The sequence below is a fragment of the Peromyscus maniculatus genome, chromosome 1 (assembly GCF_049852395.1).
Source record: "Peromyscus maniculatus bairdii isolate BWxNUB_F1_BW_parent chromosome 1, HU_Pman_BW_mat_3.1, whole genome shotgun sequence".
NCBI classification, from domain to species: domain Eukaryota; kingdom Metazoa; phylum Chordata; class Mammalia; order Rodentia; family Cricetidae; genus Peromyscus; species Peromyscus maniculatus.
In genome coordinates this window covers 60,837,004-60,848,967 of record NC_134852.1, presented here as the reverse complement: position 1 = coordinate 60,848,967, position 11,964 = coordinate 60,837,004, and the positions used below count along the sequence as shown (strand labels likewise).

Below are 11,964 nucleotides of genomic sequence, written 5' to 3'. Positions count from 1 at the left end.
CCAGTTTCAAGATGATACTGGAGAAAACACGGCAATAGAATCACCCCCAGATGGGTGACCCGAGAAGGACATGTCCTCTTCTAGTTTCCGAAGGTCTGGCTGTTAAATGGCTCGTACACCCCTGTTCTGTGGGTCCAAGAAAGCAGACGCGGGTCTTGGCGTGGAGATTTGAGTTTGGTGTTGGGAAGCACTCTCCAGACCTCGGATTTGCTCAGGAAGGTGCTAAACACTCTCTGTGGAGATCGAGGTGTCCGCCAAGGAGGCGACTTCACACAGTCTGGACAGCTCCCTGGCGGTGGGATTCTGTCCCGGGGAATTTTCGATTTTGGAGGGAGCTCTGAGAGGTCGTTCCCTCCTCCGGTTCTCTAGTTGCTCTCTCTAGAATTGTCAAGTGCATCTGTCTGCCTACATACAGGTGCTAGCAGAAGACCCCACCCAACTCCCGAAGAAACGGCCGCTCCGGAGGGGCCTTGTCTATCTCTCCAGTCCCCGGGCGGGCGGGGGAGAGATTCCGGACCCTGAAAGGGGGTGGGGGGACCAGAATGGCGAGGCTGCCCATTGGTTGGGAGGTACCATGTGAACTACACTGGTTGGCTGGGGGAAGGGAGGGGGAGGCGGTTTCCCGGGCAACGGGAGGGCAAGGAGCGGCTGTAGTGGCAGAGCCCGGGCTGAGGAGCGCTGGTCAGAGTACAGAGCGAGACTGGCGGAAGGCTGTGGCTCCAGAAGCCGGCGTGGGCGCAGGTAGGACCTTCCTGGGTTCAAGCCTGGTCAGGCTGGCCACTAGGACCAGGTTGGGGAAAGTTTGCCACCCAATTGGATTGACAAAAAGAAGAGGACTTAAAGATGCTCTGGGTGGGCTTGGAGGTCCAGGCAGGGTGGGGTTGCAGAGGGGACGGGGCTAGGCTGGGAGACCGCACCCTTACTCCCGGACCTTGAAGTAGGACCAGGAGCCTGCGAAGCCACCAGGTTGCATTACAGAAACCTCACGGACGAACCCTCAGCTACCCGCATAAGCAGGCCGGCGAGTCCATCCACCCTTGTTCAGAGATGATCTGAGAAACTTCCCTAGCAGATGCCGGGCTAGCTGCCCTGCGTCCTGAGACTGTCGCTGTGAGCCCCGCTGTGTACTTTCTCAGGCCTCGCGGGAAACTGCGCACGCCCCCATTCGGAGTGGGCGTGTGCCCCGCTCAGTGTATGCGTCCAAGGCTGCCCATCTCCTTGCGCGCGTTCTTGTGTTTTTGAGTGCTCTGTTTTGCGTTTCTCTGGCCCCACTCTGTGATTGTGCCTATGGGTTGTTCAGGCGTCCGTGTCCCTGTGAATTTGTTGTCATGGGCGTCTGTGAACACTCTCTGGGATGCCGAGGGCTGGTTACCACTGTTTCTGGCTTTTTCTGTCAGGGTCTGTATTTTCTCTCTCTGTGTGTCCTTTCTGTGCTGGTTTCTCGATATGTTTACGTGTGGTTTTATGTTGGTGCCTCTGTTTCTGGCCACATTAGCCTCCAAATATAGGTCTGGCACTCATCTGTGTGTGTGTGTGTCTCTCTCTCTCTGCGTGTGTGTGTGTCCGTGTCCCTGTGTGTGATCCGAGTAGCTATAGGTGTGTGTGTGTATGTGTGTGCTTGTGCGTGTGTCTGTTATTGCCTGTGTATGTCTTGTCTCTAGCCCACCTTCTCACTGGGTCTTCCCATGTCAGCAAGAGGATGGGGCTAGGTTGATGGGAGCCTGAGCTGGGGCACCAGGCCAGGCCCGGTTCTGTGGTTCGCGCTCTCTCTCATACTTCCACTCCTGGCAGCTGTGGGCCCCAGGCAGAGCTGGAGAAGAGGCACCCAAGCACCGGCCCTCCCTGGTGAGGGGTGCGTCCGCCCAGCCAGCTCTTTTCTTGCCGGCAAAGGGACTTCAGAGGCAGCAGCAGAGGCTGCGTGCACCGCCCAGCTGGGGCCCTAGTGACTTATTTTTGTGTGCGATCCTTTCTTTTCTTGAGGAAGAGGCGGGAGCATGCTCGGCTCGCTGGTGTGCTCAGATAAAGGCGCTGGGGTTGGCGACTGGGTCAATCCTCCTGGCAGAAGTGCCTGGTTCACAGACTCCTTTGGGAGCATCCCGCCCTGCACCCTAAGTCCCCAGCCCACCATACCTCCTTGGTACTCTTTCATACACCTTGTGCAACTTGCCTATCACTCTGTTGATAAAAGGTTAGGTCTGTAAGACGCGCCCCTGGCTCTCCTGTTGGCCCCAGGAAGCAAATGCTGAATTAGGGACGCACTCCTCTTACAAAACAGCACGGGTCAGGCTTCCCTTTCACATCTCTCCACCTTCAATCCAGGCTGGAAAACCAGGAGTGGGAGCTGCTCCAGAGAGGAGGGAGAAGACCAAACGGACAGTGCCTAATTTTGAAAACTTAGGAGAATTAAGCAAAATGTAGAAAACAGGCTCAGGCTTCGAGCATCTCAGCAGGAGTGGGTCCAGCTCAGAAGCTTAGACTGCTGTTGTTCAGCGTTGGAATCCCATTGGCCAATTCAGGGGGACTGACTGGGGCTCCCTACAGTAAAGGAGAGCCTCAGTAACACTCTGGGGGAATCTCTGCCTTGAAGACTAGACTCTGTCCTGGTACCCTGTGGCCTGAATCTGCAAACTGGTCCTCTATACTCCCGTTGTGATTGTCCAGAGGCAGGAGTAGGATTGGGTGCAGAATGGGAAGTTGAAGCCCTGTGGGATCTGTGTTTGGTTCAGGACCCCTGGCAGTGTGTTTAAATAGCTGTAATATGGCTAGGCTTCTCTTCTGAACTTCTAGATCATGGAGCTTGCTCATAAGGCTCCCCAGCTCACCTGATGGTGACTGCCCCAAGCTGACTGGCTGACATCTGGCTAACTTATGGCACAGAGGACAAGCTGGTGCTGAGCAGCTGCATTTGGGGATCAATCCAACAGGCATGTCTACTTTCTAATGATCTAATTAACGTTCTCTTAGTCTTGTCTCCTCCCCTCCTCCACCTCCAAGCACACTTCAACTTCTGGAGATGTCTCTGGCAGTAAGAAAGCAGGGCATTTGCTCTTACAAAGTTTCCACCCCTTGCCAGTCGGAACACACCTCAGAGATGGCACTGAGAGCGGCATCCTGGAGACTCCCCAAACATGGCACAGGACAACAGTGGCCCTGGAACTGGTGCAGGCTGCCTTCTAGAGAAAACAAAAGGCTTGCAGGAGGTGTGGTACATCTGCCCACTCCCTGCTGGCGGGGAAGATATTTCTGCGGGGAAGGCGGCTGTCCTCATGTGCTTTCAGGGTGTGTGCGTCTGTTGGTGTGATGGGATGTGACAGGGACTCACCCGAGAGAAGGCTGACTCAAGCCTGGTGGAGGAGCCAGAACTGTTCTCAGACACAGGCAGAGCCCAGGGCTGGAGAAGTCCTCCCAGGATGAGACCCTTCTGGGCTGTGCTTTTTTTTCCATTATTATTCATGAGCACAGCCAGGAGCTCCAGGAAGTATAGGATCTGAACTAGACAAATGGCAGTGATAGTTCCAGAGCAGTTTGGACATAGGTGAGAATTTTAAAGCCAAACCTGGGTTCAAATTTCTAGACACGTGGCTTCTTAACTGTCTTTTGTTTTGGGGAACTTGCTTGACTGCTCTTGTCCAGTCTTCAAAAGAGGCAAGATGACAGGCAGATGACAAAGGGATTTGTTGAATACATGGATGTGTGTATCAGTAGAGAGCACAGAGACACAGCAGGCATTCAGTGACCTTAGCAGGTCACATAGTAAATGGATGGCATCCTTCAGTTGTTAGCAGTACCTGCACTTTCTAGATGAGCGAACTTAAGATACTTGACCAAGGTCACACAGTGAGGCTGTTGCAGAGTTGAGACTCAAACCTACCCAAACCCAGCACCATCTCCCTGAGTCTTCTATTTAGGTCTCAGCTCAGCATCTAGAAAAGGCAGTACTTGGAGGTGGTTTGGTAGTTTTCTTGCATTGTGCCCTGCAACTAACTTTCCTAGAGAGTTCTTGGAGCGGTGATGTCCACAGTGCTGGGTGGGCAGCTCAAGGGTGCTTAGCTATTTCCTGGGCCCATAGAGAACTTCTGAAATTTTGCCCTCAGCTTGCCCTTTTCTGGACTTTCAGCTCCTTGTTGATATTCTTAATCCAAATCAAAAGGGCCAGTGTGACTTGCCGAACTCTGTTCTGACCAAGTGTGTAGCATAAGACAAGGCACCCTTCTCAGGGGTGCACCTGGGAAGCCACATTTCCTTCTGCGGCATCTCTCCCAAGTACCACCCGGCTCTGGTCTTTCTCTTCTCCCGAGTCCTCTGCTGCCAACTCTCACGTCTGCCGTTCAACCTGCTTTGGCAGTGAGCTGCATCGAAGCCTGACAGAGGGTGACTTCAGCCTCATTTCAAAGTGGCTGCTGGTCCGGCCAGCTGCAAGGAAGGATCTGGGGGCTCCTGTCTTTGCTAACTCTGGCTGGATCTGGTCACAGCTCTCCCAGAGGCTGGCACTGACTGAATTGCTAGGAGGCTAGTGTTTGGTTCAAAATATTGGCGAGAAGCTAGTGCTTTTTAATAAGCCCTCACCACCCCTTTGGCCTCTGTCTCCTGAGATGCTGGTGTTGAGAGGAGAGACATTTGATGTTGCTGACTGATGGATCCTTATGGTGCACTCAGATCGCCTCTCAAACCACCCAGGGAAGTTGCACTCGGTGATAGTGTTGTTCTGGGGTGCTCTCTGCTCTCCCCTCCTCCCTGGATTTCAGGGCCTCTGTGACGTCAGGTAGGAGGTAACTGGTGTCTACTCTGCCTGCAGGTTCCAGCAGGGAATGCAGCTCTGTTGCATAGTTGCTTTCCAGCTGTTTGTCAGATTCATGCTGCACTTTTCCCTCCCTGTGGCCAGGGCGGGAATGCTGCCGCTTCCGGCTTTGCTGAGCATTTTCCTTCCCTTTTCTCACCATCCCGTGATGCCTTATTGCTGCCTTGACAGTGAACCCCACATGGGGTCGAAAGATAACTCCTTTCCAGGACTGCCCTGCTATTTCAAGAGCAGGAGACACGGGGAGTCCATGAGCCACCCCCCAGGTTGCTCGCCCATGGATGTGATCAGTGTTGGATTCAGAGAAAGACTTGCTGGCCACGGCTGGGCCCGGGCCTTGCTGTGCGGCTCCAGATGGCAGGCAAGACAGCTCGACTACCACACTTCACCAAAGACAAATCTGACCGTTGAACATTTTCTCTTCAGGTCTGGGTCTCTCTGCATGAAGGAAGATGACTGCCAGGAGGGGAGCCACCGTGGAGACAAGCACTCACAAGAGCTGTGAGGAGCGGCTGGCAGAGAGGCGTTTGTGGTGATTTATAGGAGCCAAAGGCTGCTGAGAGGGATGTGGATGTTATCAGCTCGGTGGATTAAATGCCCATTTACATTGTTATTGACATATAAATTATCCGTGCCAAGCAGACAGTGAGGCAGAGAATTCCTGGGGCAGGAATGTGGCACACGCCCCAGGATATGGACTCTTCTTTGCCCAAAGCTGTCCTTTGGGCTCTTGTAAAGTGAATTGCAGACCTGAAGTGAAACCCTGGTCCTCATCCTCAAGATGTCAGCAGCAGCCTCCTTCATCCTTCATCCATCTTTGGTGGCCAGCCAGGTTCCCAAGTGGCTTTCAAGGAGATGGCAAGACCTGTGAAGAGATAACGCAATCTCCCTTCTGGTGGGACCTTGTCTGGTGTGCACGGGTCACTGCCCTGTGGGTCACTTGGATCTGCTGTGGATTTAGAGTATCGCTGAAGGAGATTTTATGCCTGGGAAATGGAATCGGTTTCTGAGTCAAGCCAACAGCAGAGGAGAAAGCCAGTCACTCACGGACTGGAAGATCAGAAGAGGGTAAGTGGCGGAACTCGGCTTGTCGGCTTGTCGTTTGCTGCCTGGAGGTGGAGTTGCTAGGTGTCGCTTAGAGCTGGATGGCCAGCGGAACCTTAGTCATTGATTAGACCTGTCTGTCTTCCTCTGCTGAGGAGATGATGTGGTTGCTCCTGACTTGGATGTCCTGGTGTTATGCTTTTTGCTTTGGGTTGTTGGTGGTTAAGTCTTGAGATAAATTAGGGAAAAAGAGGAATAATTTAATGCCAGGAGCTAGGAAGGCAAAGACTTATACACACTTAACAGAAGTTGGCAAGAAGTCCTGGTGTTCTCAAAGCTAAACTGGTTCCTTTGCCCTGTAGTCTGGGCATGTGCATACTTAGCCTTTCTGGGCATGGTGCTCCTGACTGACCTGGTTTTGTTTAAGGAATTTTTGTGTTGTCTGCTGGCTTTTGTGTATATGGATCAAATATGCACCCTGTAGACTCTCTGCTCCCATTTGTGAGAATATCACAGTCATTTAAAGTGGCCCACTGAGTGCAGGTCACCGGCTGTGATTGGTCTGAAAGCTACAGTCACCCAGGACTTGGGTCTGCCAGTTCACTTTCACCTCTTCCACAAAAGCCAGGCAAACTGGGGGAGACACACTGGCATGCTGTAGCTGATTGTTCAGGAAGGAAGCTGAGGCTGGGTATGGCCAGGAGCTATCAAGGGTTAGACTTGTTGATATAGAAGCAGAGCCTGTGCTTATCTGCACATGGGCCCTGTGTTTCCGTTGCAATGTTGGGATGGTACCCAAACGCGTGGTGTTCTATCCAGGTGATGAGGTATCATGTTCCCTCCCCTTGTGAGTTCAAAGGTCGACTCTCCTAGTGTGAAATACCCATGGCTTTTTAACTCGTCCTATTATATTTTAACTGTGGTGTGTGTGTGTGTGTGTGTGTGTGTGTGTGTGTGTGTGTGTGTGTGTGTGTGTGGCTTTTGTATTGGGATTTACTCCATCTTTCAAAGGATAAAAGTAAATTGAAATTCATTTTAAAACACAGACACTGACTCTGTTCCTTAAAAAAAAAAAAAAAGAATCACTCCTGAGACTGGGCCCCCTGTGATTCAGGAAGAATGCCCCATCTCAGGCACCTAGATACGTGGGATTTGTTTTGTGGTGTTTGCTTTGCCAAGTACAAAGCCTGCTAGACCTTCTGCTCCAATATCGGTAGGAGATTTCCCAGAGCTAGAAGGAACATTGATTGCACTGAGCAGCCTGAAGAATGCCTGCATTTAACTGAGTGTCAGCCAAGTTTGGGATCCAGACACTTAGCAGAGGAACATTTGATACCTCGGACACTGAAGAAAATTTTAATTGGGCTGGTACACTAAGATAATATGCAATTATGATGGCTCCTCCTTGGCTAGGTGTAGCTGTTTGCATTTCCCATCTGTTCTTGGCTTGGGCTAGGTTGGGTCCACATGTACCACAGAGCCTCTGGAAGGAGAATACAACCCCAAGTGAGGCTTGGCGGCAGCTGGGGTAACATCAATTGGTCATGCTCAGCTGACATTCATTTTAACTTGAACTCTAGCCGTCATGGTGATTATTAAATTTATAATGATATATGTAAGATCCATTTTAATGGCTCTCCATGCTCGGGTGAGCCCTCGCTTGTGCTGGGAAAATAAAGCTTAATAGAGTATTACATTTCATTTTCTACTGAATTTTCTGGGCAGAGGTTGAAACTTGGCTTAGGAGGAATTAGATTGTTTTCTCTGATAGTCGTTGTGAGGGAGTTCCACGTTTCGGAGTAAGCCTGGGCTTCCAGAATACTGCCACTGCAGCCGCTTCCATTGGAGGCAGCAGCTTCTGTTGTGTGCATGTGTGTGTTTGTGGGTAAACACACGCCCCATTTGCGTCAAGTGTGAAGCTAAACAAGCCTCACAGCATGCAACCTGGAATGTCCTGTCCACAGAGCTGAAAGGCGACTCTGCAGTGTTTGGCAGATAAGCTGAGAGCGCCTCTTTTGAGGGGACTGGCTGAAAATCCCACAAAGACTAGGCATCTGTTGGGGAGCTGGGGAGCAGGGGAGCCTCCACCAGCATGCCTGAGTTACTGTGGGCCTTTGCAGGATGAATGACGGCCACAGCAGAGGGCTCGGCTAGCAAGCTTAACTTTTGCTGCATTTCCTACTCTCTTGAGCAACAAAAGATGCTTCTCCTGTGCTTGGTGGTGGCTTCATTCTGCTTGCAGCTCCCCTGGGGACGGAGGGGCTGGTTCAGGGACATCTGGGATTTGGTCTTTGGAGACCCACATCTGTGGTTGAAGAATGCCATGGACTGCAGAAGGAGAAAGCTAGACTCACATGCTAATGCTGCCGTCCCCTCACTCTGTGACTCTCTCTGACTCTCTCTGATCTAACAGAAGACAGTAATACCTAAAGGAGGACAAGGATAGGGTTGAGATTAAATGACATAAACTAATAAGGAGTTTGTACTTGGTAGACATTTAAAAAGTGTGCTGTATATCTTTGGGACAGGTTGAAATGTTGTGTTCTTTTTGTTTTAGAGAACTGCATGAGGTTGGATTTTAAATACTCAAGCTATACTTACGTATCTAAATTCAAATATTGCAGAAGCATATAGAGTAGAGAGTTCTTTCCCCCAGTTCTAGCCAGCAGTGATGACTGTCAGCAGTTTGTTCTGTTCAGGTGTCCTACCTGGAGCTGGTGGATCACATGTGTCCCAAGGTAGCTATGATGCAGCCCAGCACAGCTGTAGACCTTAATGTCACATCACAATCTCACAATGTTGGACACCCTGGATCATGCCTGGGGTTTAAAAACATTTCTTTTTAAACTGTTGGTTTGTTCTCCTTAATAAGATGAAATCATATTACATGACATCCAGGAAGCTTGCTTTTTTACTTAGCATAGTGTGTGTATTTGACCCACTGCACACACACCTGCCCTGCCTTTACTGATGGCTGTTGGCATAACAGCACTTCATGGCTGTTCCTATACAGATGTACCTGTAGGAACTTTCTGGCTCTGGGATTTTGTTTGGTATTACTTTGTTCCATCACTCATGTATTCTTCAAAGATCAAAGAGGGATCTCCACATAGCAGGCATGACTCTGGGTTTAGGAAAAGCTAGACAGCCATGACCTCCTCCTCTCTGAAGATTGCATGTGGGACCTGTGCTCTCCGATGTCACCTTCTGACATGATGGGAGTGTCCTTCTATCCTGTTATCAGTGGCTAGTGGCCACAGCTGACTGTGGAACACTAGAAATGTGACCTGTGGGGCTGAAGAACTGGGATTTCTGTTTTATTTGTTTTGGTCAACATAAATCTAAACAGCCGCATGGAGTTAGTGGCTACCATGTTGGGAAGTGGCTTTCTGAGCAGTAAACAACAGGCAAATAATGTCATCTGTTTGTAGACCATGATCTGTGCTAAAAAGGGGGGCGGCAGGCAAAGGAGTGACGTGAGGGAACAGTAGATTTCATTTTGGGGATCAATTTTAAACTTTCTTTTCACTGAAGGTATGTTAGATCCAGTAAAGCACAGGCTTCTAATGTTTCAGACTGTTGGATTTTTATGCATCTTATATACCTGTGCAGACACCCCACAAATCAAGATATATAATATCTCTCTTTTTAAAAAAATCAACTAATTTTGTAAATGTGTTTTGCCTGCATGTGTTTATGTGTACCATGTGCATGCCTGATACCCATGGAGTTCAGAAGAGGATGTTGGATCCCTTGGAACTGGAGGAATTGATGGCTGAGGGCTACCATGTGGGGCTGGAAACCGAACCCAGGTCCTCTTGTAAGAGCAACAAGTGCTCTTAACCGCTGAGCCGTCTCCCCAGCCCAGATATGTAACTTCTCTTGCTCTGAGAGTACGGGTGAGCAGAGTTGGGATTAAGGGGATGTCACCCCGAGGTAGGTTCTTTGGGACGGAGACCTAATGGTGAGCAGCAGCTGGTCATGAGAAGATCTGGAGGAAGCTGCAGTCACTAAGTTTCAGCTGGACTCTGTAGTGGGGGCCGGTGTCTTTCAGAGCTCACAAAGCTCATCCCTCCTGCTTTGGGGACATCCCTTGGTGCCACCTATGAATAACAGATCCCTCTGCCTCTCTGTCAAAATCAAATCCTGTGCTGAGTCAGGAGTGAGGCAAAGAGGCCCCGGGGCTGCAAATCACCACAGGCAGAAATCCAGTCGGTGAGTGTGGCTGTGTGCTGAGAGCATTTATCCAGCACAGACGGGAGAAATCAGACTTCCTGACAGACAGCTATTGATCTGTCATGGGAAGGACTTTTGGATTGATTTTTTTTCCCCTTCTACTTCTGCACAGAACTGTGTCCTCCATAGCAAGCTTTCCCATGAAGGGTGAATGCTAGAAATAAGCATCATTTGGGGCACTTCAAAGATGCTTGATGACTGAGCAGTGACAAGGATAGTTTAGTCTGAATATTCTCCAGGCTGTCACCTTCTCAGCATGAAAGCTTCCTAGAGCCAGTTTTTAAAATGGCTTTGGAGAGAGTCGACTCGGGCTTTATGTAATTAAAATTTGTAGAGTTGGCTGAGCTGCTCTAGATTGTAGGAAGCAGTGTCCCATTAAGAGGCACACATCACTCGGCTTGCCTTACCAGCCTTTCCTTGTCATTTGTATACTCACATCCCTGACTGCCCTGTTACCTGTGGCCTCAGCTTACAATTGTTTGCCCCAACAAGGCCACCTCTTTTCACCTACTTACCCATTCTAAACCTAGTTGGCCTGGCATCTGTGTCTCCTCTGACCTCTCTTCCCTTCCATCCCTAATTTCATATCAAAGACGTCTTGCTTGGAGGGTGGCATAACATTCTGGCTAGTTCTTTACTTCACTGTCCACTCCTTCCCAGATGACTACACAGTCTAGCTGCTTTCATTCTGATCAGTGATTTCTCACTTTTTCCTCCACAGAGGCCACCCTCCTCAGTCCTGACCACTTAATGGCATGTCTAGCTTTTAGGGTCCCATGAGTGATGCTGAAGTCCTGCTGGGATCTTTTCAACTTCAGTCTAAACCTGGAAGTACTTAGTGACACTCCATGGCTATGTCCCTTAGGTTATTTGTGCATAGTTTACAAGATGTCGACACTACATCTTAGGAGTGTAGTGGGTAGGAGTTGCTAAGACCAAGCTCTCCCATTCCCTGTACCCCACATCTCTCCTTTCTAAACCCTGATGACTCTCCTCAACAGGTGACCCCCATTTCTGAGTCTTTACTTACATGTTATAGTCCCCCCAAAGGACTTCACTCCCAGGCCATCCTCCATTCCTCAAAAAGACTGGATCATCCTGATGGTTCTACACCTCACTCAGGAGCAGCAAGGTAGCCGCTCACTGCACCCTCTCATGTCCTGGGTACTTTTTCATACCATATCCTCTGACTAGACCATTGACCCTTTAAGGGAGGAAGCTGGTCTTGTCCATCACTCACCTCCTGGAACACAGGAGGCTCCTATACAACTTATTGAAAAGAATGAAGGTTATACATTTGAATCCTCTTTCTCTTTGATGAAGAAGCTGGGTTTGGTCCTTTTATATTTAATCTGTTTCCACTAATGGAGAAAGGAGGGGAAAGTATGATTCAAGCAGACATTCAAGGGTTCTGTGGAGGACTTGAAACATTTGATAAAGAAGGACCAGACAGGGTCTAGACAGAGAGTGGATTCCAAGCAGATGAGGTGACAATTGGAGTTAGTGCAGACCTGGTGACATGGTGGGTAGGGTGAATCTTAGGTACAGACTAGCGCCGTTTCTTCTATGGCTGGAGGGAGCAGTGGTGTAGGACAGAGCAGCTGAGCTGTGGGTGGAACGTCTCGGAACAGTGGTGTCTTCTCACACTTCTCATGGTGCAAGTGCCCTTATGTTCGGTTTGCACCCATGAAAGCAGGGCAGTGGTTATTTCTTCTAGTCACAGCGAAAACAAGACTCACAAATGTCCTAATCTTCATGAGAATGGATGCCACCCTTGATGAACTTCGTTGAAAGTATTAAAAACTTTTATCAATAGGCTAAGAATAAGGAATGTGACTAACATGTATCAGGTAATGCCCTGTGCCTAGGAGCTCCCAGGAGTGCCT

General features: G+C 49.8%; 1 protein-coding gene across 2 annotated transcripts in view; it reads left to right on the top strand.

Annotated features, from left to right (window-relative positions):
- The first annotated feature begins 630 nt into the window (after positions 1–630).
- Nav2 (neuron navigator 2) overlaps positions 631–11,964 on the top strand; it is a 654,337-nt gene continuing 643,003 nt past the window's right edge. For both annotated transcript variants that reach the window (XM_076543382.1, XM_076543375.1), the window contains exons 1-2: positions 631–741; positions 5,225–5,866. In XM_076543382.1, coding sequence (XP_076399497.1) covers positions 5,792–5,866 — 75 coding nt within the window. In that variant the 5' untranslated portion in view covers positions 631–741; positions 5,225–5,791. The remainder of the gene's footprint in view (positions 742–5,224; positions 5,867–11,964) is intronic.